At 48.4% G+C, this 27,481-nt stretch overlaps 1 protein-coding gene across 1 annotated transcript; it reads right to left on the reverse strand.

The window, feature by feature from the left end:
* Window positions 1-620: 620 nt before the first annotated feature.
* PRDM11 (PR/SET domain 11) lies at window positions 621-27,126 on the reverse strand (the record flags this gene model as incomplete). Its single annotated transcript, XM_080619458.1, has 7 exons — window positions 621-2,785; window positions 3,618-4,268; window positions 8,057-8,244; window positions 24,208-24,275; window positions 25,201-25,463; window positions 26,359-26,462; window positions 27,011-27,126. The coding sequence occupies 7 exons, from the start codon at window positions 27,124-27,126 to the stop codon at window positions 621-623; spliced, it is 3,555 nt and encodes a 1,184-aa protein (XP_080475584.1).
* Window positions 27,127-27,481: the final 355 nt, after the last annotated feature.

Raw genomic sequence — 27,481 nt, forward strand, 5'->3', positions numbered from 1 at the left:
CCTGCCAGTAATCTCTATGAGTGAAGACATCTCCCACTCAGCCAAGAGAACTGGATGGAGCTGGAGAACTGGGGACAACAGAAAAGCACGGGATGCTCTGTCAGGAATTAGAACAAAGGCTTGTCAACAAAAGGCTCAAATGGCTCAATAACCGGACTGAACAACGGAAAGAGAGGCAGAGATTCAAACTGAGGAGGAAAAAAACCCCCAACAACCAACCCCAAAACAAAACAACACAAAAAAACCAACCCAACAACACCACGCATACAAAAGAAACCGCCGGGAGGATGAGGCTGACAAAGACCCGTTGTGTAGCTTATAGAGAGTTAGGTTTGAACATGTAGAGTATGGCCCCAGCACATGCTTCTAAAGAATGAAATGTTGCCACCTACACTGCAGCTGCCATGGTTGGAGACACCAGTAAAAGTCTAAACGTTGTCTCAATCTTTAAAACTCTGCTTAGCTTCTATCAGACGCACATCGTCTTAAACTTTTAAACTTTCAGTGTGGGTTTCTCCTTAATATAGATTATATATATATATATTTTATATAATATATCAAAGTTTAGAGTATAGATTAAAAAAATTATTCAACAGCTTTCTGATCTGAGGCATTCCTTCCTAAATATCGGGGTAAAACTCAGAGCCGTGGTCCATGCTCTGCAACATCGGCTTCTGATCAAGGGACGACATCCTGCTCAGCATTTCAGCTGACAGAGCGTAGCTATTGCCCGACTTCTCCTCGAACCAACTATCTAGTGCCCTTTTGCAATCGAAGTTGGCAATGGGCGGCCCATTAACGGCAATGGTCAGAAGATCACTGAGCTGCTCCAGCGTGAGCCGGGAGCGGTTGTTTTTGCGCACTCTCTGCAGGGCAGCGCGCCCCTTCTCACAGCAGGCCGATGAGGTGGGAAGGACTTTGAGGATCTGAACTATTTTATTGAGGAGGGGGAATCTCTGTTTGTATTTACAAATGTGACTGAGCAAGTCTTTAAAACCATTTTTGGTATAATAATCCACCTTGAGTTCTCGCCACTCAATCAGCAGACTCCCGCGCGTGTCCATCCCCTCTCGGCAAACCTCTCTGGAAAAGGATGGGACCGTCTCCAGGTGTTCAAATATCTGTACCATATCCTCCTTCCCATAGCTCATGAGCTCATCAGTGCTTCTGGGCCACGCTGCAAGGTCAAATACCTGACAGGCCTTCACAAATGTCCGGCTACGGGAATCGAACCTTTGGGCTAGGATCACCTGGGTCTTCTGGCAGATCTTTTCTCGGATCGACTGGAATTTGGCTTCAGCCACTCGGAGGTTTTTCACAGCAATGCCATTAAAGCTTTCACGGAAGTTTTCCTCAAACTCCTGCAAGTATTCCCCAGGTGAGTCCGCAAGCCGGCTGATCTCTTGGATGGCCTCCTCTATCTTATCATCCACCTGCGACACAAGAAGGTATTCCCCTTGGAAGACATAGGCGAGGCGTGAAAGCACAGCAATCACATCCAGTAGGAAGTAGATGAGTTTAATCGACTGGTAGTCCATCAGGAACTGCAGGAGGGCCAAGGCAATGGCAGAAGCATCCGCCCTTTGGGTCTGGCCGCTGACATCTTTGAGATGGGCCACAACCTCAAGGTAATCCTTGATTAGAGCATTGAGCACATTCTGCTCGCCGATGATCCACTTCACTGCTCTAATGTCCCCCAAGAACTCAGTCTCTTCGCACAGAGTGGCTGCAGTGACCCTCAACTCGCACATGAGTCGGGGAGAGTAACGATAGAAACTGAGCAGCTGCTTCAAATTGTTTTCCAGCTCCTCCAGGCATGGCAGTTCCTTCCCACTGATTGCATCCAAAATTTCCAGGTGGGGCCTATGTACCATAAAGGGCAGGCAGAGAAGCCAGGGCAAGGTCTTTCTGATTGTCATGAACAAGTTGGCTCTCAGGCTGGCGGTAACGTTAGCACCATCGACTCCCAAGCCAATAGTTGGCTTCTCATCCTGCAATTGTATGCCAAGGCTGGAAAAGGCCCTGTCCAATGCTTGGAGGTAACTGTCTGTTGTTGAAAAGCCCAGTTCCTGAAGAGACAGGAATTCTGTTGCCGGAGGCCCATCGCTGCTTGTGTACTGCACATACACTGCCACAGTGTCTGCAAGCAGGTCATCACTCTGCCCATCTAAGATGATGCTGAGGAAGGGAGACTGTCGGATGCGTTCAACGAGGTCCTCTCGAAGAGCCCGGGCGATGTGATGGATTAAGATTTGGCAGTCTCCCTCGTTCATGTACTGATCCACCACCTTGAGCTCACACTTCCTCAGCAGTTCTGCCAGAGGCCGAAAGTCATAGTAGGGCCTGCCCTCCAGGGCCAAGTGGTAGGCTGTATTGAAGAGGAGGGTCATGTTCCGGCACATCTCTTCTGTCTTCTCCGGGTGCATCCTGAGCTTGTAAAGCTGCAGGCACTTCTTGTGGAGGTTGCTCTGGCTGTGAAGCTTTATGGTGTGTATCTTGAACTGCTTTGAGCCAATGATGAAGGCTGAAGTCCGAGAGGATTGCACTGTGTACTGCCTGCACACGTGGCACCACATTTCATTCAGTGTCGGGGAGTATCGCAGAAACCAGAACTTTTTAAGCCACTCTTGCTTGAAACGCCGTATCCTCCGGCCCGTCGCAGAAGACATCTTGGAAGGCTCATCTGTAGCAGCAATCATGTCATTGGAAACTGATTCATCAGCAGAATCTACCTCTTGGTCATCGTCCTCCATGATGGTGGGAACAGAGATGATGCTTTCTGAAGCTGTAACAAGAACAAAAACAAACAGAAAAGGTATTTACAAAGTTGCTGAGCTAGAGAAGCATCCTACTGGTGACAGTAGAGCATTGCCTGATGGGGCGGCCACAACCTGCCCTCTCCTGCCCCCACAGTGCACTACAGGTAGAATTTGAATCATGGCTTTGAAGGGAAAACAAATCAATGTTTCTGCATAGGAACTTTGTCTCCAACATGCCACAATGGACAGCAAGAAAGAACACTACAGCCTGGCCACTTACACAATACACGGTATGACCCACATATTCCCTTTGGTGAAGGTTCCTAGCTGCTCAACAACACATTCCTGAAGGAAATGAAATGTATCTTCAGAAAGGGACACATGGTTGTGTTAAGGCAATGGAGAAACAGAGAGGGCTTTCCAACAAGGGGCACAGCGGGACATCATTTCATACACAAAGAGCGCACATTTCAGTGTTACCACAGTCATTCAGACTTGTTTGGTAGCCCTTGAGGCACTGCGGAGGGGCTTCCGCTGGAAGAGAAGGCATCAAAAATACAGCAAGCAAACTGTCTGCAATGGAATGTCTTTTTTATTGGCAGTGCATTATCGATTACAATGGCAACAAAGAGCAAGTTGTCATACAGAGTCTTTCCCAAGACAGTGTTTTCCACTGTGCCCACAGCGTCAGCTCCTGGCCCACCCGTTCACAAAACCTGACAGCGAACCTTCCATGGAACCACCGTGTTCACCTGAATACTCAGAGCAAAAACGCTTTAGATGGGTACACAGCACACAGGCATCTCACTACTCTCCTTAGGCAGGGTTTGGAGAACGCTGTTACTCGGCAAGGCTTACCTGTGGGGTCTGAGAATTCTTGGAGCTCAGGTACCTGGGGCGGTAACACGGGTGGCTCGGGTAACTTCCCAGCTCTCAGCATGTCTAACTCAGCCTGCAGCTCCCGGATCTTCTTCTTCAGACGGATGCAGTTGGGGCAGAAGGAGGTGGTGGGGATTTCATGGGAGTTGCCTTGTGCAGAGGCCAGCGACAGCTCCGTTGGGCTGTCTGCTTTGAGTGACAAAGGCTCTTCTTCCTCATCTTCAAGGATTCCCATCTCTTTGGCAGAGCTGAAAGAGGAACCATGAGGGACCTTCCATTCCCCTTCACTCCGGTTTCTGCTGAGGCCCAGGGAGCCGTGCTGCATGGCACTGCCACACCGCTCAAAGATGTCTTCAGCCTGGTATTTAGAAGCTTTTCTGATGGCAAGCGGCGTACTTGTTACTAACTGGTTCTCTTCGAATTTGGCGGACTCCAAAGAAGCCTCCAGGACATCTTTGAAGATGAGGTCAATCTTTTTCTTCTTCGTTTGGGGGTGGGATTCTCCCTCCTCACAGCTGCGCTTGTAGGGGCTCTTCCCTTGCTTTAAGGTGGCGAGCTGGAGCGGCCCCCTCACGTCCTCTTGGTTCTCCATGTTCCTTTCCAACTTTTCTCTCTGTAACCTTTTGTCTCCTAGAAAGGAAAGTGAGGGGTGGGGATTATCACAGGGAACCCAGCAACATCCCTCAATCTAAAACTCAAATAGAAAATAGAACAAAAAGGCAGGCTGAATCCCTGCAGGTCTGCACGTTGCGTTCCAAACCAGGGAACTGACACAACCCAGTGGAAACCAAGGCTTGCGAGAGGAAGGAGCCCTGCTAATGGGCACGTCTGCAAAAACAGAGACAGTTTTGGGTAGCCACAGCGGAGCAGAACCCACACACTTTAAAGAGAAGAGCAACTACAGGCAGCTCGTTTAACCTAAAGGTGTAACCAACCTGCGCTGGAAGAGGACTACAAGGTGAATGACTGATCGCAGTGGAACCTAACGCTCAAAGCCCAAGCACCATTTTGGCTGGCTGGAAGACCTGTGCCTGTTTTGACTTGGTAAAAGGTATCAAGTGTACAGCAGTGCAGCGAGAGATTTGGACCATTTCATGACAACCATGGCACAAAGTTTGCAAGCCCCTTTACTCTCGTTCAGTTTGGAGGCTGCTCTAGGAATGCAAAGGTAAAGGAGTAAAAAACAACCTGCACTCTTAAACCCCAAAGGTACTCATTGTCAACTGAGCTACAGCGGGTGAATGCCCTCCAAGGATGGGGCATCAGTGGAGTCTAAGAGTGTGGCCATTCAGTGATAAAATGAAAATAAAATAAAAGCAACCTCATACAAAGTATTAATTGCTTAAAATAAATGGAATAGCCAGATTTCCTTACCTGGAAATTCAAAAGACGATAGGTTTGGCTCAATTTCCATCATTCTTCTATCTTGTAAATAACTTCAAGCATTGATGGCTTCCCAAACAAGACGCTGCTTTATGCTGATTTTTTGGTTTTGTTTGCTTTTAAAGTGTATTCATGCTTTCATAATTGTTACGGAGCAAAAGCTACCATTCCCTCTCTAAGGAGAGCAACGCTATGAATGCAGAAAAGATGCAAGACTTGAAACAGTTAGAGTAAGGCACTGTAAAAAAGGCTGGCCTGAAAGGCAGGGATTTTGCACTGGGTTTGGAGGCTGGCTGGCAACCCCAGCCTCTTCTGGAGTGAATCCGTAACAACAGATCTCATTTTCAACACATTGATGAGGATTTCTACAGGAAAAGCTTTTGAGCCTTGAGTACTGGTATTTGAGTCTTGGTTATTTCCCCTGTTACAGACTAAAACAACTGCTGGCAGAGGTAGGGGTTTAGAGAAAGGGTTCTTCTTCCCTAGTGATTTTTGACCCCAACCACCCAAGTGGTTCAGCCCTATGGAAAAGCTATAAATCACAAGATGATCCCTCACATTACTGTTCTCCACTCCATTGGTGGGGCAGGTCAGAAACTGCCAACAGAAACAAAACCCTGTGAGTTTAAAGCGTGCCACTTCAAGCATGGGGCTCATCTGCAGGGGATCTGAAGTCTGTTCAATAGAAAGTGACTCAAGAGGTCTTGGTGCTGCTCCCTGACCACCTCCCAGTGCCCTTCCAGCTGAGTTGGTGATGTCTCTTGCATGTCTAGCAATGGCCCAAGTGATGCTCCGTTTAACAACATCCCTGTGCTCCTTTCTGGAACGCAGGGTGAGCCCAACATGCCGCAGGATTCTCCTAGAATGTTCTCCATGGCCATGTAGGTTTCTACCTGAGTGGGTGGTATGGTGGGTCCTGGTGAGCAGATCTTCACTGCACTTGTAGCACAGAGCAGGCTGTGAGTGACCATTTTAAACCACGACACCGTGACAAACCATGACTAAAGGCATGTCTGTGTGGCAGGGCAGGAGCCTTGGTGCCTATCCAGAGCAGCTGCTCCAAGGGCACGGTCCTTCTCTTGCTGTGCTAACTACTAAGCCATCCGGACCACCAACGCGTGCATGTTGTGCAGCAAAATCACTGCAGCCTGGACCTAATCACTCAGTGATGTTCATTAACATAGAAAACCACATTCACACCAATGTCAATTCAAAAGTGGGAATTGCCCAAGTACAGCCATCAAGATGTGACACTGCAAGTGCATAATAACTCTAAGGTGAGAGAGGATAACCAGCTTTGTCAGGACATCTTGTCCACCCCATGATTAAAGAGGAGACACCTTTTACCAAGTCAAGGCAGTAAGAGCAGCTGTGTAATAATATACATGGAAATCTTAATTAGAAAGTTATATTTAGTGTGGCTGCTCCTCTGAGGCCCTGCCATTCTGTGGGTAGGCTTGGAAAGAAATGCCCTTAATTAACTTCAGGTATCAGCACTATACAGATGAAGAGATGCATTAAGAGTTTTTGCCTTCCTCTAAAGCTTCCTATATTGCTGACATTACACTGACCTAAAGGACTGCTGGGTTTGTTCCAGAATGGCTACTCCTTAAGATAAGAACAACTTTTATCCAGGGAGGAATCAGTGTGACAAGAACCAAGCCTCCTGTATGTTGTACACGCACTCAAAGGTTGTGAGACTAAGGAGTCTCTAGCTGATGTCGCGCTGATCCCAAATTATCTCTCTGAAGAAAGAGGAGATAAATTAAGCGAGGAAAATGGACATACAAACACACCGCGGAGATCTCTCTTTCTTATGCACACAATACCAGATGGAGACTGCTAAACAGGCTGCCCAAGGAGCCAGAGGAAGCAGCATGTTCAGAGGTAAAACCTAATGCTGTCTGTAGGATCTCCAGCCTGGCAATCTTCAGGCTGGAAAGTCTTGTGTTAGAGGAGCTCTTTGATCCCTGGGCTCTGCATCAGGCTCTTGCAGCACACACATGACAAGACAACACATGACATGACACAACATAGCACAAATCTCTTTCATGATGTCTATGACAGTGATTATCCTATTCTTCTTGTATACCCATTCATCCATCCATCCCTCCATCCATCCATCCCTCCACCCATCCATCCCTTCACCCACCCATTCATCCATCCATCCATCCATCCATCCATCCATCCATCCATCCATCCATCTATCCATCCATCCACCCATCCATCCATCCATCCACCCATCCATTCACCCATCCATCCATCCATCCACCCATCCATCCATCCATCCACCCACCCATCCATCCATCCATCCACCCACCCACTCATCCATCCACCCATCCATCCACCCATCCATCCATCCATCCATCCCTCCATCCACCCATCCACCCATCCATCCATCCATCCATCCACCCATCCACCCATCCATCCATCCATCCATCCATCCACCCATTCATCCATCCATCCATCCACCCATCCACCCACCCATCCACCCACCCATCCATCCCCCCATCCATCCATCCCTCCATCCCTCCATCCATCCATCCACCCATCCATCCATCCATCCACCCATCCATCCATCCATCCATCCATCCATCCATCCATCCATCCATCCCTCCATCCACCCATCCATCCATCCATCCATCCCTCCATCCATCCATCCCTCCATCCATCCATCCATCCATCCATCCATCCATCCACCCATCCATCCACCCACCCACCCACCCATCCATCCATCCATCCATCCATCCACCCATCCACCCATTCATCCATCCATCCACCCGTCCATCCATCCATCCATCCATCCATCCATCCATCCATCCATCCATCCACCCATCTATCCACCCACTCATCCATCCACTCATCCGTCCATGCCATGCATAACTGGTGACTCTCACCTCGAGGTGCTCTGTGTCTAGAAATACAGCTCTCCTCACCTAACCTGTGCATCACCTATTTCACCCATCACACGTGGTCCAACAAGTGTCTCAGCCCAAGGGGATGAGGGTAGAAGGGTGGAAAGCGAAGAGACTCACCGCTTGTGAGGTTCCTGTTGATGGCCTCCTGGGACATACAGTGCAACCTTTTCATGTAATCCTCACTGTACCAGACCCGCAGCTTCTCCCCAGGGCAGATGTCACGGCAGGCACGGAAGTAAATCCTCTCGCTGTGCTGGAAGGCCATGAGGTTCTGCTCCCTCTCCTCGCGGGAGATGATCACGTACCTGGAAGCGAGGTGACAAGGCACATGTGAAGCACAAAGCTCTCTCCTGTGCCCTCCCCTTGCACCAGAATGACAACCATGATGGAGCCAGAATGACCTTCATAGAGAGCCATCAACACAGCCACACTGGAAAGCATGGAATTGTAAGTAATGGTGTGCAAATTGCCAGATACAGGACAACCACGAACACTCAGGGAACACTAAGCCAATGGGTCCATTTCTGCTGGGGAAGGGATGACAACAAGGTACATCCAACCTGAAGGAGTATCTGCCAGTGAGAGTGACATAGAATCTCACAGGCAGAAATATCTTTGCCTGGTGATGGAAACAAGGACTTCCTGACTCCTCACTACCACTTTACACCCCAGGGACTCCTCCCTTGTTCTCAGGAACATCTGGAATATGGCAGTTTCCCTCAGCCAGTCTCTTTTCCCAAAACACCATCTTCCTTTTTAGTAGATACCAGATTTCCTTGCTTCTCTCCTCTTGGGCAAGCAAAATTCAGATACTCAGGACGGAAACATGGACATCTAATGTGCATGGGGGTATTCACTGGTTGTCCAAAAGGAAACCAAGAACACACCAGAACTGGAAGGTTTTGTGCTTGGGCATTCAGCAGGGTGGGACATAAGAGTACAATCAGTCCTGCAATTGGAAACCCCAGCACTACATTGGGGCATCTCTTTGTAGTGCTGACAGAAGACTGCCTTCTGGGCATGGGATTTATCTTCCTGATTTAAACCAGCTAGATTTCAGCTCAGCAGAAATGTATTAATTCCCACTCCAAGCAACTGGCCTTCTGTTCACTTGCTAAGACAGATCTATAGCTAGGATCACATCATTTGGTCTCATACTCCTTGTGTTCCTGTTAAGAGAACATTAAAAAGGCTTGGTAAGACTGGTTCCAGCTGCTACCAACATGAGCTCCTAACACCCACCCAGAAGCAGGAGGAGGCCCCATCATTGCACATACAAGCAGATCTGAACAGTTCACGGCTAAAAGCTTTTTCTTCTCTTATTCCATTTTCCTCTATTACTCTATTATTATTATACATGTATTATATACTCCCTGCTGCAATAACATTAATGAAAGCGAGTGGCACATGGCTCCTCCGACATCTGCTGCTACGAGTCCTTGCCCAAACATTCTCTTATAGCTCACAGGAATGTCTTTGGCTTAAGAAATCCAAACACTCTCCCCTTCTCCAGCCATGTGCATGCATACACATAAGACACAAGCCCACCTGCACATGAGCCCACTGACACACAAGGTCACAAACTTGGTGAAGCTTCCCACAAAACACCCAAAACAAGCCTGCAGTGTCTCAGACCACCCATTCTGGTTTTAACGTTCAGCAACAGTGCATGTGCCTGCCATCAGCTGTATTTTTCCTAATGTGAACGACGCAGGATGCTCCGCAATCTTCAGTCATTATCAAAGCAGCAGGCTCTGGCGCTGCCAAAATCAGCCCAACATTGGCTTTGGTTAACCCTTGTTTTACTTCTGAGCACAAAAGGCACTTTTAAACCACCAGTCTGTGTGTGTCTGAGAAGGAAAGGAAGCCTTGAGCAGCGCAGTGGGAAGGAGGTCCTGCAAGAGCACACAGCTAGCACTGCTGGGCTGTCACTTCTGAGTGTTAGCCATCAATACAAAAGGTGCATCAGGCGTTCAGAGATGCCTGACAATACAACCCTTGAGATACAGCAACTTGCTACGGTCAGCCTGGTGCCCAACAGCACAGGAGATCCTAGAGGATGCTCCCCCTGGTCCGAGCAGAATGCCAGGATGCTTCCACCAGCTAGAGAGAGACCCTGCATCTGCCCTGCATCCCACTGCCCAAACAGAGCAATGACAAGATGAAGCTGCCCCTGCAAAGAAGCCTGGTCACCTGCACAGATTTATCGTAGAATCAAATCATAGAATGGCTTGGGTTGGAAAGGACCTTAAGATCATCCAGTTCCAACCCCCTGCCATGGGCAGGGATGCCTCACACTAAACCAAGCCGACCAAGGCTCTGTCCAACCTGGCCTTGAACACTTATCACCCTGAGGTGGCTCACAGCTCCTTAGTGCAACACACAGGGCTCACATTCCCACAGTCAATGGCACTGAATTCAATGGGCAGTGACAGGATGGCCCAGTGCATCCCCATCAAAGTGCATGTGACAGATGTACAGAATCCTCTAAAACACAACTCTGCATGGGAAGGGCAGAGCACGGTTTTGGGTGGCACGGTTTAGTGTGAGGTGTCCCTGCCCATGGCAGGGGGTTGGAACTGGATGAACTTAAGGTCCCTTCCAACCCTGACTATTCTATGGTTCTATGATTCTGTGGTTAACTGTAACTGCTCCCATCAGGGCTCACTTTAATGAAGTACTTATTTAAGAATGAGCATGCTTTTCCTGTTCGCTGCTCTCTTTGTGCCTTCAAGTTTCTGCCTGAGGAGTGTCCTTCAGCTCTGCTGCTGCATCCTGCAGCTCTGGACACATCCTGGAGCATCAGGGAGCTGGGAGGAGAGCACTGCTGATTTCACCAGGAGGTACGTAGGAAGCCCTTAGCAGAGAGTAGTGGAATAATCCAGTCACAAACATGTTTCTTGACTGCTTCTGGCAGCTGGTAACTGCTTTACACTCCTTGAGAGGAAGCTTTACAACTGTGATACTTCCCTGAGGTAACATAAAGAGGGATGAGATCATCCACATAAATGAAACCAGTGCTGCTCTGCTGACCACAGAGGCACAAATGACACAGGTTATAAAGGACTGCATTAAACCCAAATGCACCTGCTGGCTTAAGGTCTGCACACCACGGGTTGAGGATGAAGTCACAACATTAAAGAGCAGCCTGCTTGGCAAGGCAGGGACACAAACTGCTGCTGAGGGCAGAGCACAGGATCTGCCTTCACTGACACATCTTCCCGAGACCGCAATGCTCACACCCTCAGCCACCTTCCTGTGAAGGCTGGGAAGCAGCCAGTCCCCTCCCGATGCCAAATACTCAAGCTGCATCGAGACAGGATGGCTCCCTTAGTTCAGATGCCCCGGCCACAAGTACTGCACACAGACAGGCATGGCTCTGCTTGTGTAGTGAGTTTCCCTTGGACCACGACCCCTGGAGAAGGAGCAGGATCAGGATCACTGATGGAACAGACCCAGACACCCAGAGCTGCTCCTGTTCCTGCAGGAAGCACAGCCAACAGCTACAAATAGATCACTTCATGTCCTGCTTAGTCCCTCGGCCAGGCTCAAGACCACCACAGATTCTTGCCCAGGCTACTCAGGACCAGCCACTGCACCAACGGAGACCATTAATGACCCATTTGCAGCTAGTGGGGCTTAGATCCACTCCATGGCTATGGGAGACACAGCGCCTTCCTGTTCAGGGCCACCTTTCCCATAGCCCCTCCAGCCAGCAGCACACTCAGGACACCCAATAGCCAGGTTTTGGGATGGCCCAGTGAGCATGCCCAGGAAAACACCAAGGTAATGAAGAAGCTCAGGCTCCTGCTCACCCAACTCCTCCCCATCCAGGCTCTGCCCCATGCCTACCTCAAGCCCCTGTGTTGCTCATCCTCTGGCTTGGCCCTGGTGGTGCTCCACTGATGCTCTGCCACGGCTGAGCACCACAGGGAAAAGGCCCTTTCCAGGCCATTCACTGGCTTTTCCCAAAGCAGAGGCACGGCAGGAGATGCCACACGAGAGCTGCCACAAGCCCAGGCAGATGCCATGAGGTGCCATACCCACAAACCCTACCCCAGCACCTCCAGGAGACCCCAGCATGTGTAACAGGTTTATCACCAGCTCAGGCAGATCTTATAGGAGAGAAACAAATGACTCGGCAGCTGTGTTAAAAGTGTTATATATTTATTGCATTCTTAACAAAAATACTTTGAAAGAGATAATTATTTTTCAGCATGTACAAGACATGGAGATACTGAGGTTGAGCACAGCAGTTTCCTTTGACACAGGCACTTACTTCAACAAGTCAGTTAACATGATGGGTGCAGGAGGAAGCATCCTTTGCAAGCCAGTACAGACAAGCCACTCCACTGAGGGGTCTACGCAGGGCAGGAGACACTTCCCCAGAGCTGGGCCAATCTGTGATAGTCCACAGGGGAAACTGGGGGAAGACATCAGGCAGTTCACAGCACAAGGTCCTTTCTCCTGACCAGAGCCCAGCCTTTGGGGGTTTGGATGGAAGGCTGCACATCCTGCACCAGGATGCTCTGTCTGAACATGTCTGTGTGGGCAAACTGATGGCAGCAACACCACCAGCTCCCTCCAGGGCCTCCTTTGCAGACCTGAGGGTTCCTGGAAGGGATCCCCCTGGACAACATGCAAGGAACTTATCCTATCACAGTGCATCCATGGGAGAACATCAGCAGGGACCAGGTATTATAAAAATATAAAATACTACTTTTACTATATAGCAGCAGCACTCTATGGACTCAGCCTTTAAAACATATCACCGTTTTTATTTCAGTTCTTTGTGATTCATAAATTAGATCCATTTCTACCACCTTTCCCAACCTTCCTTTCAGCTGAAGGGAGACTGTGACTTTGCAGAATACACGTTATAACAGAAGTAAAACAACATCCTCTGAGGAAGGTGAGCAAGCACTGCCTTTGTCTGGCACCAGCACTATGAGGAATGTCCTCTGTACAAAGCCAGCACAGGTCATTCCTCGGAAAGCAGGTTTTTCTCCTTGTCAGACCTCTGCTTCCTTGAGCAAACCTTTTACCACACCACTAAAAATAAATTACTTGAATCAGGATTACAGAACAACTGAAAAAGGACAAGCAGGAATGCCTGACACAGCAGACATCCAGTGAACTTCCCAGGAGAGAAGCTAGCGCACTATACTTCTGAAAGACAGCCCAGATAGATTCAAGAAGATCCTTCAAGACCACATAAAGCCATCCTTCTGCTACCCTGCACTGCCTATGTTCAATACCTGCTGAAGTTTATACAACTTTTTGGCCTAGTCTGTAGCCCAGACATGGCACTGAGGGTGGGCATTCACATTGCCTGCAACCCACCACATACAATAGGACAGCCTGGAGAGAAGCAGCGTGCTAACTGTGTGCTAACTTGGAGCTTTTCCCTGCTGGAGCATATCATGGTAATAGAACAGAATAGGATCAACTAATAGGCCATTTTTGTTTTGCAGGGATGGAAGGTGCAGACGTGCAAATCAAAGAGACGACAGACATCATGTAAAAAGGTGCCACATTCTCACCACCTGAGATAGCATTATTCAAGCCTAGTTTCAGAACTGGGGCTGTACATGGGAACCTCATGCAGCACTAAAGCAATTCTAATGTTGTAACACAGTTCTTCCTTGCATCTGTATTGGGATAGCAAGCAGTACAAAACCAGCACGACTAAGACTTTCACCTATGTAGCTGTCAATTTAGCTTGTAAACTCTTCATGAGAGGAGAACAAAGTACAGATCCCACTCTAAGTGACACTGAGTTAGTGCAAAGTAACTGTACTGAAGTTGACAGAATTACAGCGATACAGAACCAAACTGTTCCCAAGGTCAGAAGAAGGCCCTACATCTTCCTTGTTTCTGTGCAGTCTCTCACATTTTGGGGAGGGCGAGGTGGTTCAAAACTGAAGCTTGTAACAAGCAAGGAAACAATACGGTACAATTACCTTTAAATGCTGTCACACTATGAATAACTGCAGGTAGGGGTTTTAGACTGGAGCAGACAAAGATTAAACTCTCTGATGTAAGTTCATGTGGCACTGCAGGATCGAGGCCCATGCCGTAGCAGCCCTTCTGAGCAGTCTAAAACCACACAGCGCCCAGACCTGTCCTTCTGGCCTCAGCATTGTGCCTCCTTCCCTTCCCTGCACAAGCTCTGCTTTACATCCCTCTCCCCAAACCTATTCCTAAATCACAGTAAGTCCTGGATTACCCATTACTGCTGGTAATAATGACAGTAAGAGTCTTTAGAGCCATAAGGATGTGACTCTGCACACTACATATAATAATTTGCAGGAAGATGATGGGAAGGCAGTAGTAGGGTAAATTTGTTGGTTGCTTGCAAAGGGAGTTCTGTAATATACTGTCTCAGTAAATAACATTTCACAGGCACAAGAAGAGATCAAGACAATGATTCCTATTGCATCTCTTCGTTTATAGAGCATTCAAAGCATGGGGAGCCCAGCGAAAACTCCTAATATCTATGAATAGAATGATGTCCTACATTCCAAGCTCTATAAGATTAAGGATTCCTCTTTGCCATTGCAGAGGGCCAGCCCTACTATTCAGCTGCCACAATTCATACTGCTATTAGCTAGCAGGGGGATGGACTGGTTGGGGTAGCTGCTGACCTTCCCTGCAGAGTACTGATACAGATGGAGGGGCCACAGGAGCATGCAGCAGCTTGAGGAACAGGCACGCTTCTCTACTTTATATAATGCAGACTAAAGATGGTATTTTCTCTTCCGTGACCTGGTAATCCGTGCAGGAGGGGTCTGTTTTGGGGTGTTTTGGTTAGACTCTGCACTGAGCTCAGGGGGCTGTTTTGAGGAAGCTGCTTGAGGAGGAGAGCCCTGCATAACACTGGGATCCTGCATCCTATGGGAAGCCTGGACCCCATCACGGATTTCCGACAGGGTCTGGCACAACTGGCCAACCTGGCTGGTGAGGTCAGCCATGCTCTGAGCGACGACATGCATGCTGTCTGCCATGTCCCTGTGAACAGCCACCAGCTCCTGGCAGAACTGCCTGAACAGCTCCGTTTGCTGCATGTGGGAACGGAGAAGCTGGCGGTCAAAGCTGGAGAGGGGAGGGCTCTTTGTGCAGGAGCGTGGGGGTCTGCAGGACGAGGTGGTGTGTGGGGATGGACAGTGCAGCTCCTGCCTTTGGCTGGTGCCTTCTGAGTGCTCCGAGGAGGAAGAAGTGTGGAGAAAGGAGGGCCCGGAAGGCTGGTTGGCTCCTGCACCGGCCCTCTGCAGTGATGACAAGCAGTGTCCCTGAGAAGTGCCTGGCATCTCTTCATCTTCACCAGCTTGAATAGAAGAGAAAACATGGATTATTGATGTGAATCTCTCACAGCTCTCACTTCTGTTTCATGGTATCTCAAAGCACATGGAAAAAGAGTTTTTCCCTCCCCTCCCCAGTCAGCCAGTTGAGAGAAGCCTGTAGCTCCCGATGCATAACTCAACATGCACGTGCTGCAACATTAGCATCTGGGTGACAAGCTTAGCCATAAGAGGCCTCAAGAGCAGGCGAACCCAGTCAACCAAGGAGGAACCCAAGCTGCCAAGGTACCCTGTATATAGCATTCATTGTTCATTACTAGAACATAAATCCATTTCAGACTGTAGCAATGAATCCCTTCCCCAAAACCATAAGTAGCTAGAACATCTTGGAGGGACAAAGGCTTCTGGCCTTTGGTCCAGTCTCTGAACACCCTGACCCACTTGGTTCCTCATGTCAAAACCCTGCTCCCATGTCATTTCTTACATCCTCTGAGCAAAGCATAGATGTAGTATTAGCTGCTCATGAAGTCTGAACTGCAAAGCCACTATGTGGCTTGGCATCACTGGCATAACCAGGCAGTCAGGGACAGCAGCAGCAAAACCCTGTATTAATAGGGCAAGTATACTTGATGCAAAACCAAACCCAAAGCAAAACACCATGGGGAAGTTCTCATTAGTCTAATGATGTGCCAGTTCACAGGTACAGGCAAAAGTAAGAAGAAACAATACTTCACTTGTTGCAACTGCCTCCTTGCACAAGCTGTATTCATTTTACCTGTGAAATAGTGCAACTGGCTTCCAAGACAGATGCAGAGAATGACCAAGTCCCACTTTGTTCTTGAAGACTTTTGTCCTTCTTTCCCATTAACATTACTTCAGATATAAGACCTAATGTGGTAGGACAGTGCCACCCGTGAAGTGTTAGTTGGCTCTCTTCCCAAGAAGTTATCTCCTCTTTCTCTCCTCTGTTATCCCTAGAAGCTCGGAGACCACCTCTGAGCTGGACCTCCACACAAGACAACCGTAAGTATGCAAGTGGGGAAAGAACCTGCAAAAAGCAGGTTGTGTTTCAGCACTGGAAGGTGTCTGAGAGTTGTGGTGTAAGAAGATTAACTTGGAAGGCAGGGCCAGGAAGAAGAGAGTCATCATCTTCCTATTTCACAGCACTTGCACTGAATCTTCAGAACACTAGTGAGAAATCATTAGTGGCCAGGCCTCAGAGCATCAACACCAGAGAGCACTAAGCCCTCTCAACAGCCCTCCTAGAAGATGGTTACCATGCAGTGATCCATTAGTAACTGGCACATGATTCTCAGCTTGATAGCATTGCTGTTTTATTGGGGTGCATGCAAGATGAAGAACTCCTAATCCTTTACAAACACTTCTTCATGAACTGAAGGTAGTTGCACTTCAAGATGTTCCCTCACTTGTAAGATTAGTTCAGACTTACGACCCATTAAGCAAGTGGAATCTGAACAGCATCTACCCTTAGCAGAAAGCATGGAAAAGGACTAGATAAACAGAGAAAGATGATTTTAACTTGGAAACAGCTTTCCTTCAATCCATCTCAACGCCCCACCAGAGCAGGCTGTCCTGAAACCAAACTCAGCAGTAAGGACCTGGCTTGACAAGGCAACCCAGCATCTCACAAACCACACACCGCTCCTGTGGCGTCACACTGAGATATGCAAGCATAAGACAAAGAGGTGTTAAGGCAGTGATACTTACAGCTTGTTGACGGGCTGTCAACCACGTCCAGATCCACTCTCCGGAAGCCGTGCCTCTGGCGTGTCGAATGCAGTGTGGACTCGATGGCTCTCTCGTGGGCAGTCAGGACGATGGCCGAGGGCCGCCCCGCGCTGCCGGGGCTGGACAGGGACCTCTGCATGAAGGCCAGTTTGTCCTTGGTCCTTCTCTTCATGTCGTCCCATCTGTGTTTAATGTCTTTCACAGACCTGGGCACCTGGCTGACTGATGTGATCTGCCTGGCTATGCTTTCCCAGATCTTGTCCCTGTCAGCATGGGATAGACGCATTGTCTCCCTCCCAAACAGCATGGCTTCATTTCGGGTCACCTCAGTGACCAGAATGTCCAGTTCTTCCTTGGAAAACTTGGGCTTCCTCTTTCGTTCAGCCATGTTCCTTGGGTTGAACATCCCACAAAGCACAATTGGGTAAAAGGGAATCAGCACAAAGCATCCCCCTGCAGCCAACCACTTGGCCAGAGCAGTGCTGGGGCACAGGAGTTGGGTGGGATCCAGCTCCCCCCCCAACCTGCAACAATCTCTGAGTTTTCCTCACTTGCACCAGGAAAAGGCACATGATTTAAGAAGCAATTCCCAAGCTTAAGGAAAAAAACACCAAGCGACACTATAGTGTAAAAGCTTCAGCTTTACAGTTACAATGAAATCTTACACTTTGTCTGATGCCCTGGCTCAGTTGTGAGGATTTCAGCACAGCCTCACATCCCCTGCTGCAGTTTGTGCTCAGGAACAAGCATAAGAAGTCACAACCACGGTGGTGAATTAGCTTCTAAGGTGACATTGCTCAGAAATGAGCTCTTGAGGAAATCTAGAGGCCTGAAGCGTATCCTATTGTTCTGCCAGGCACAACATGCAATGGAAACATTTACATCACCCTTTCTGTTAAAACTTGCAGGATGTCATGTAAGGGCTACATCAAATTGGGATGTTTTACAGGGGAGGGAGATTCCTACTAGACTGAGGGGCTATTTCTGCAACTTGCTTTTCCTAAGGAAAAGTCTCTTCTTCAGCACCAGCAGTACGGCACATCCAGCATTCATCCGCTCCACTACAAACCCTTGTTCCACCCAAATGGTTGTCATTTCCCATTGTTCTCAAAAGGAATGAGGCCACCCACTTGTTTTTCCTGGCTAGGCTTTGCTGTCACTGGTGCTGACAGGAGCCTGTGCTCAGTTCGTGGTGCTTCAAATCAACAACTCGCAGCCTCAGCCCATTGAGAAGAGGAGGCAGCATCCTGAGAACAGGCACTTCTGTCCAAAAGGGGAGGGTGTTAATTCCTCCAGCCACAGTCAAAGGAAACTTTAAACAAAACATTAGTCCTAACTGTGGCTTTTTATTAGGGGAAGAAAGGCAGTGGCAGATCTATTCAACAGAGAAGGAGAAAACAGACTATGTGAACATCCAGCACATAAACAAGGTGCAACTGCGGACAGGAGAATAATGCACACCCTGGCCAATGCTGTGTATGAGCATGGAGAACAGCATGGAAGACAGCAGATGCCACAGAGGAGCAGAATTGCTTAGCGTATGCCTTGACTTGAATGATAGCAAAGAGAAATAAAATGCCAAAATGGTTATTCTAGTGCTATACATTAGAAAAGACTTGCTTTAACACATCTTAACACAACTGAAAGCAGGGATGTTGGGAACTATTTTGAAAGAGGTCAACCTTTTTGGTCCTCACATCATGTAGTTCTTAATATGTTAAAAGGAAGTTCTCAGCTAGGAAACTATATCAGCATGGAGTTATGGAGGAGAACACAACATTCATAGAATCACAGAATGGTTTCAGTTGGAAAAGACCTTAAGATCATCCAGTTCCAACCCCCCTGCCATGGGCAGGGACACCTCACACTAAACCATGGCACCCAAGGCTCTGTCCAACCTGGCCTTGAACACCGCCAGGGATGGAGCATTCACAGCTTCCCTGGGCAACCCATTCCAGTGCCTCACCACCCTCTCAGTAAAGAATTTCTTCCTTAGATCCAATCTAAACTTCCCCTGTTTAAGTTTGAACCCGTTACCCCTTGTCCTACCACTACAGTCCCTAATGAAGAGTACCTCCCCAGGATCCTTGTAGGCTCCCTCCAGATACTGGAAGGCTGCTCTGAGGTCTCCACGCAGCCTTCTCTTCTCCAGGCTGAACAGCCCCAACTTTCTCAGCCTGTCTTCATACAGGAGGTGCTCCAGTCCCTGATCATCCTCGTGGCCTCCTCTGGACTTGTTCCAACAGTTCCATGTCCTTTTGATGTTGAGGACACCAGAACTGCACACAATGCTCCAAGTGAGGTCTCACGAGAGCAGAGGGGCAGGATCACCTCCTTCAACCTGCTGGTCACGCTCCTTTTGATGCAGCCCAGGATACGGTTGCTTTCTGGGCTGCGAGTGCACACTGCAGCCGGCTCATGTTCATTTTCTCATTGACCAACACCCCCAAGTCCTTCTCTGCAGGGCTGCTCTGAATCTCTTCTCTGCCCAACCTGTAGCTGTGCCTGGGATTGCTCTGACCCAGGTAAAAATACTTCCTGAGAAGTTGGTATAAGCAAAGGCCTTGGCATTTTTCCCACTTGCCCCTGTTTGTGATGGCCCTGCGGGTATCTCCTCAGAGATAGGTTACTTCCAGCATTGCTGTGACCCAGCAGAAGCATTGGGATGCACTCATGTGCTTGTGGGCTGCAGACTAAGAACCTACAGAAAGGCAGAGTGCCCCTTGTCAGATATCATTCTGGTTTCTCCTTAGTGCTGTCACACTGCTGCTTAATGAATCTCACTGACACTGCTGCCCTCCACTGGGATAAGTGTCAGAAGCTGTTAACCTTGGTTAAAGCTGGAAAAACAGTAGGAAACGCTGCTCAGATCAAGGCTGGGAGCTAAGTGCACAGATGCATTTCACCAGAACAAATGTAAATGCATCCCTGAGACACTGTTGGTGGAGCTTTATTTATGGAGAGAAGATGGTAATGAAATGATGGAGAGCCAGCAAAGGACTTGCTACAATGACCTCAAGGGGATAATAAATAAATAAAAGGGAAAAGGAGTTCTCCCAGCTGAACACTGGAAGGAGGCAAAAGGCCACAAAGAACACTGAGCAAAGGAACATTTACTGTTTGATTTTTATTACATTCAGCAAAACTGGGCTTCGTGTATATTCTCCATGGTCCCTACAACCAGAGTATCATCAGTGCCTCCATGTGGTGGAAACAAACCTTCGCTGACAAGCTGCTCTGGTGAAAAGGGGTAACTATTTGCCAAGTGCCCCTGGACAGGGGTGAGCTTGCACAACCCACGTCTCTCCAGATCTGGTCAAGAACCCCCTCTTCTAAGCTGAACCTATGGCTGCTCAGCAGCAAAGCTGCCCCCACGGGGAATCAGAGCCCTTTTTGCTCTTCCCACACAGGGTATTCCATTAAATGCACGTAGGACAATGTGTGATAGACCTGGATATTTAGATTTGAGGGTTTCCACTCATTTACTCCAGCATGAGTTGGGTCTAAATGATTTAAGAGAACTTAAGTATTCTAATAGCTAATTCACCATGCAAAGAGTAATGAGTTCTGGCCAGTTGTAATTACAAATTCAATTAAGGTGAGGTTCCCAGCAAGCACATTAACCTCCCCCTTATAAAAATGCAGACAGTATTACTGGCAGAGAGATCTTTTCCCCTCAAGCATTTCCTCTAGCATGCAGAATGTCCCTAGGAGCAGTCACTGATACCTGGACGCATCTCTCTGGAGATGCTGTGTGGGTTTTATCAAGCTGTGAGGCTGTGAATTCACACCTCAGCCCAGGTCAATATGAAAGTGCAAGACAGCGCAGCTATTCCTTTAAAAACACATGTGATGCTGTAACTATGAGGACAGGGAACACTTACTGATCATCACCCCACGAAGACATCGACCAACTCCACTCTTCTTGGCCTCTAAGAAACAAGCATAATACTTTTTCCAGGGCTCTCCAGTAGGTTTTTTACAGGGATCACAGTGCTGCAGTACTTTAGGATCCCTTTGCTCTGCATAAACTTTAGTAATGGCTAAGAACATTTGCTCCCCTTGCTGCAAGGTAACAGAGAGCAGTTTATGAAGTTCGACAAAATGACTTGTGCAGATGCTGGTGGCTTTAATGCCCTTAAACACATGGGCAGACACCATAACCCTGACTTTTAAAAGGTCCTCTGAAGTCAAACCAACAGCTTAAAAGATCTACTTATCCCGCTTTGAGCAGGCTGTCGGAGCACCCAACCAAAGCTCCCTTCCAAGCTCTATTATTGTATGAAGATCAAATCACACACATCTCCATTATAAGGAGATAGGGGAAGACTTACAGAACAGCCTTGCTCCCCATAACCTCTTTTGTTACTACATCTGGAGGGGAAAGGGGCAGAAAGGAAGGCAAAGGAGAAGCAAGTAAGGAAGTCTTGCACCAGCCTTTCCCCATGGGCTGAGGGAAAGGATGAATCTGAACTGTGCCAAAAGCCTGAGAACTCAGGCAATCACATGTAAGAAGGGATATAGACTATAAGTGCCCCAACTAGCCTGGAAGCCCCACACATGAGGCACTTCAGCAAGGAAGTGATAGATATTCAGAGGGATGTTAACTGGACTTCCTGAATTACGTCCATTTTTGGTCTCCTCCATTATGTTTTTTTAGAGTTCTCAACAACTGAATTAAGAGAAATTCCTCAGAAATAACCAGGAACAACCAGGCTGGTTCTACACAGTCCTTCAGAAGCCCCAAGAACTCCCATTAGCAGCAGTTTATGGTCTGTGTCCAAGCAAGTACCGATTTTGCTTGAGGTCTGCTGCAATCCATAGTAATTGGTCACCCTGATGCCCCAGAAAATAAAACCAGAGGAAGACGTCTGCACACATCCCTGCAGGTCAAAGCCATGGAGTTTCATAAAGTATTGGAAACACACTACTCTGCACAGAGATGAAGGGTGCATTATCTTGTGCCAAAGCCAGCTTAGAACATGCTCCCAGCATCAGGAGTTTGTGTCAACTGTCTGAGTAACAAGGGAAAGGGCAAGAGGATGTTCCCATTGCCATGCCATCTGCTGTGCTTTGTGCTCCTTCCTCCCTGTCATCCACTGCCCTGGGTAAACAGCCACTTGAAACCAGCAAGTGCTGCAGAGCACACACTGTTCTCAGCAGGAACATGAAAATGGACTCAGATGTGGTAGTCAAACAACAAAAACAATAGCCAGATCTACAAGAAGAGAGAGGAGTCAGCCCAAGCTGCCCTCCCCTTGCCATACCCACCTACCCAGAGGGTGAGTAGATCTGCTTTGCAAAGTACTCCATCTGTGAGTGATGGCAAAGACCACCATCTGAAAAACAAAAAGAGCGCTGTCTACAGCGTCCTGGCAGTGTGGTTTCTGTGGGTAATCTCCATGACAAATGTCCTAGCACAGGATACCCAGTGCACCTCTGTTTCAAAGCTGGTTACAAACAAAACCAAGGCTTTTTGAGGATTGCTATCTCCATCTGTCAGATTCCACATTATACTGCTATTAGAAGCGATTTTCAAGAGTGAAACCAGAAAGATCAGTAAGACCGGTACAGCCTGCACAGGTCCTTTGATACATCCTTTCCCAGAAGAGCTGCAAACATTCCCTTTGCACAAGGCCATAACCTCCTTGCCTTTCCAGGTCATACAGAATGGCCCAGACCACACTCAACCTGAGACCTAACCATGGCAAATACAAGTTCAGACAAGAACACTCTGGTCTTTGGTACTGGGACCAGGAGTAGTGCCCGTTTAAATCCAGACATCCAGCTTATGTTCATGGCAGCAAGAAGAAGAGTTCATCACTGGATTTTTCCTTTCCAAGACCATGTTTCCCTCTGGCTTCTTTATCATCCAGATCACACAGAGATCCAGATCCAAGCAGAAAAATCTCACTCTGATTTTTGAACTTTGTATTCTTTACCTCAAGATATATAGAATCACAGAATCAGAGAATAGTTAGGGTTGGAAAGGACCTTAAGATCATTTAGTTTCAATGCCCCCAAACCTATCTGTCCACTGTACCACTGCCTCTTTTTGGGGTGACAACTCCAGCCTCAACCCAGGTCTAGCATTTTCTCTCATTCAGTAATGAAACAGCTGGAATTCTTACAGAAAAATGAGATTCTTTGCTGAACTTTGTGAAGGTAGCGGTCAGAACTGCTGCAATCCATGTGAACACTCACATGGAGCAAAAGTGGTGCAACCACATTTGACCAGCAAGGTCAGGCTTGCATCCACCTGCACTTCACCCCCTCTCTTTCCTAAAACCCAACTGAAAATCCTAGACACCCAAGCCAACAAACCAGTGAATTCTCACGTTCTTTACTCTTGTATGAAATGCCTTCTTGACAACAGCCACTTCCAAAATTCACCCCCGAATAAGAATTGGTCTGAATGTGGGACAGGCTTCAGTGTGCAATGCCCCATCCTGGTGATGCACCATACACAGGAGGCACGCCAGTGCTCTGCCTCTGTCTCGGGAGGCTGCAAGAGTGACCTACATCCTCTGCAGGTACACGATAATACCTGAAGCACTGCATTGTGGTTAAACACGTTCCCTTACTGCTGCAGTTAAACCAGAGCCAGCCCCGCTGACTGGTATTTGAGTTCTGCTCTGCTGGGTCAGCAGAGGGAGTGCAAGAACAAGCAGCATTTCTGCATTCAGAGCTGAGGCAACTCACTCCATGTTTCTCCTAACACACTAAAGCTGCCACTACCCATGACAGCCACCACTGACAACTGTTTCAAGTGAAGCCAGAAAGAAGACAGGAAAAGCACCTCTTCCAATGTCCATCAAATGGGAAAGGACAAAAAGCCCCAAACAGAATCAAATGGTATCTTGGGGGTAATGCAAAGCATTTTGCAAATAGCTTAACTAAAAGTTAAAAAACCAAAACCAATGGAGTTAGACCTGTCAGCATTCGAAAGAGTGGACAAATAGGATCATCTTTATCATTTGTCCTCATTCCAGAAAACAGCCATCCTCTATTCACACATCCTTGTTTTAGTCCCTGTCATTGATGTGCCTCCAAAGGATTCTCATCACAATAAACACTGGAAGAGCACAAGCACACCCTTTACAGAAGGGGCAGTGGCATTTTGGTTTGGTTTTCTGTTACACAAAACAAGGAGTGTCTGATGGCCTCTCTCTGGAAGACAAAACCCTACAAAGGAAGGCAGAAGAGAAATGGACTCACCTCATCCAGTTTGCTTTGGTTTCATCTGTCCCATCGATGGATTTGTAGCGGTTGTTCTTATCAACAATCTGTGAAACAAGAGAACAGATGGAGTATGTCAACTAGCTGGTCCAGACAGAAGGTGTATCACTCTCAAATCACTGCTTCAGTTTCTGCCTTAAGTCGGGACATGAATCTCAGCCTTCCTGGTACTACAGGCTGTTGCCCTGGATACGCGTGTGGAGGCTACTCAGAACTAAGAGGCATATCCTATGCACAAATGTAATACAGAACTATGAATGCAGCCGAAAAAACTGCCAACAGTCCTCAGATATAGAAGATTAACTCCCCTTTCAGCACAGGGCTGAGACACACATATATTTTACAGACAGAAAAGCGTGAGCAGCAGTTCAGAGCAGCAGCTCTCAATTATTTTCCCACCTATAACTCAAGTCCTGCATCTCCTAATAATTAATACCTGTCCATCTTGTGACATCTCTATGTCGTAGGCTAAGCAAAGCCTGTAGTACTGGGGGAAAAATTATGGGGTTTGGTGCTGGAGTCTGCATATAGATCACCTCCTGATGGACTGGATCTCCTCTCTCCTGGCCTCTTGGGTGACCTACTCTGCTCAGAATGGTGTGCTCCATGCCCATGAGAGAGCTCTGCAATCTTTACAGTCCTTCCTCTATCTTCAAAGTAATGACCAGAGCAGAAAAAGGTATTGGAGGAGCCCCAGGGGTTGAGTGGGGATGGAAAACACGGCCAGGGGGCAAGAGAAAGCAAACTCTGCTTCCTACAGCCAATGAACTTGGTGCCATGGCACCTGGCCTCCTTTCACTATCTATACCCTTAAGCTGCTAATAATTATGGCAGTAGATGTTTGCCTACTGCCCATGTGGGTCAGCAGATCTTCAGAGATGGGGGAAGATGGCTACGATTTGGCTCCACAAGTCCCCCAGCTCTGAGCTGAATGGCTGGGACACCACTTCACTGGGGAGACAAGTCACTCACCAGCCATGAGAAGAATCCTGCAGACTTGTCCTGGCTGGACATCTGCCCCTCGTACGGCCCGAAGATGTGCCCTTTGGGGATCACCTCGTTCATACAGCGCACGTCGTTCTCCCCATTGGGCTCTTTCACCACCTCCATTCCAGGCGGGATGGTCAGCGCTGCCCGGTCAGGGATGCCAACAGGCACTGGGGTGTCAGACACGAACACTGGGGGGCCATGGTTCGGGCATTCATCCACAAAGTACTCCTGGCAGGACTCACAGACTGGGGGTGTGAGGGGACAGGGGTTAGGTTGGGCAGACGTGATGTCTGTATAAGCTCATGCAGCTCGCAGGACACACAGTACTCAGGCCAGTGTGCCCCAGCTCTCTCCAGCCTGGCTAAGCCCCTTTCCCAAAGCCTGGCCTCCATGCAGGCACTTCACCAACTGCTCACTTGTTTCACACCCAACTCTCAATAAGGGCTCTGTCCCGACCCACGCCTGCCCAGCCAATGCCTGCACCTGCATGAGCCCTGGTGTCCTACACAGATTCACCACCAACAGCTACACACAGGGAAAGGTGCCACCACAATCTGCACAGACAGAGGCTGGGGGCTCCCTGCACATCTCTGGATAACAGCAATGTCCTCAAGCCGAGAGTCTTGATTTTCCCACACATCAAAGGGGAACTAAACCAAACAACCCTGAAAACAAATACCCTCATCATACAGCCTTTATTCAGTGCTTGGGAGAGAGATAGCAGCCCCAAGTACTTGCCCTGTGTCCAGATAGGGACTCACGCCTACAGTCTGGTATTCTGTAGGTATGCCAATGTAACTGCAACCAACTTTGTTTCCCAGAATATAGGGAAAAGAATAGTCCCTTCACAGTTCCTGAATCTAAGCCTTTGGGTTTTGCAGGCTCCTGGAGTTTTCCCTATGTGTGTTTTCATGTTTCCAGCACACTTTCCACTCACCTCCCTACTGCTGCAGAGCCCCATGACAGACAAACTGATTTTGTGCAACAGCTTCCTAGCAAATGTGCTGGGGGAGCACACAAATTTGCCCCAGCTTTTTTGTCCCCTGCTTCCCACCCCAAAGCAGCAGGGCACCAACTAGGAAAGACCAAAGCCTATGCAAGTGGCAGCATTGCTTTTTCCCTCACTCACAAGACACTTACACCAGAAATCCACCTGCTGAAAGCTCTTGGTCATGATCAAATCCCGTTTCCCTTTCAGTTTCTTGGGTTCCACCTCCATGGACTGTGGGTCAGGCCTTCCAGAGCTGGGGAGGGAACAAGAGAAAGATGACATTAATTAAGATGACCAAGATGCTGGGCCTGCACAGAGTGAGGAGCAGACGCAATGGCGCCTGATCAACTCTCTTAGTCCTGACACCTACAGCAGAGAAATGACTCCACTTGCTGTCCAACCTGCCAAAAGCTGGTACCTGAGATGGCTTAAGGCTCAGACTACAGCAGGTAGCTTCAGCTGCAGCACCTCCATGCACGGATATAAGGACAAATTCCTTCGTGGAATGGTAGTCAGGCACCGGAACAGGCTGCCTAGGGCTATGGTGGAATCACTGTCCCTTGAAGTGTTCACAAACTGTGTAGATGAGGCCCTCAGTGACATGGGTTAGTGGTGGCCTTGGCAGTGCTGGCGTAACGGTTGAACTCTATGACCTTAAAGGTCTTTTCCAGCTTCACGTGGAAGGGTTTTAATAACTTTGAGAAGTTCAAGTATATCCCTCGCAACCAACTTTAAACTCCGGGGGGGAGGAGGTAGACAGAAAGGGGTTAGAGTGCATGGGACTGAAGCTCAGCCACGTACCAAGGTTGTCCATACTCCTGGTCCCGGTGCGGAGAGCAGGCCTCTGTTTTTATTGTCACCATCTCCCCTAAGGAAGCCTGGGTCTGGATCAAACAGTCCTTCAAGTTCTCACTCATGTTCTGAAAGAGAATGAAGGGAGGGAGGAGAAAAATGAGCACCCAGGAAATGGCAGCCTTCCTCCCCCAGGAAACCGCAGCCTTTCTCCTCTGGGATGCAGCAGCAGAGCAAGTTTGCACCAAGAGTCACTGTCATCATCTGGGGCACAAGTAGATGGAAACCCCTTCCCGTGCTGGGGAGGAAAGAGCAGTTCAGTCGCAGGTCAGGTGAAGTGTGTGAGACACCATGGAGCAACCTGAGGCACGGGGAATCCGAAGTATGCGCCACAGCACCCATTAAAAATGTCATGCAAGGAATTTAAGACTGATGAATGGGATGTGTTATGGAAATACAGAGCACCACTACCTCAGAGCA

The sequence above is a fragment of the Psittacula echo genome (assembly GCF_963264785.1).
Source record: "Psittacula echo genome assembly, chromosome: 5".
Classification (NCBI taxonomy): domain Eukaryota; kingdom Metazoa; phylum Chordata; class Aves; order Psittaciformes; family Psittacidae; genus Psittacula; species Psittacula echo.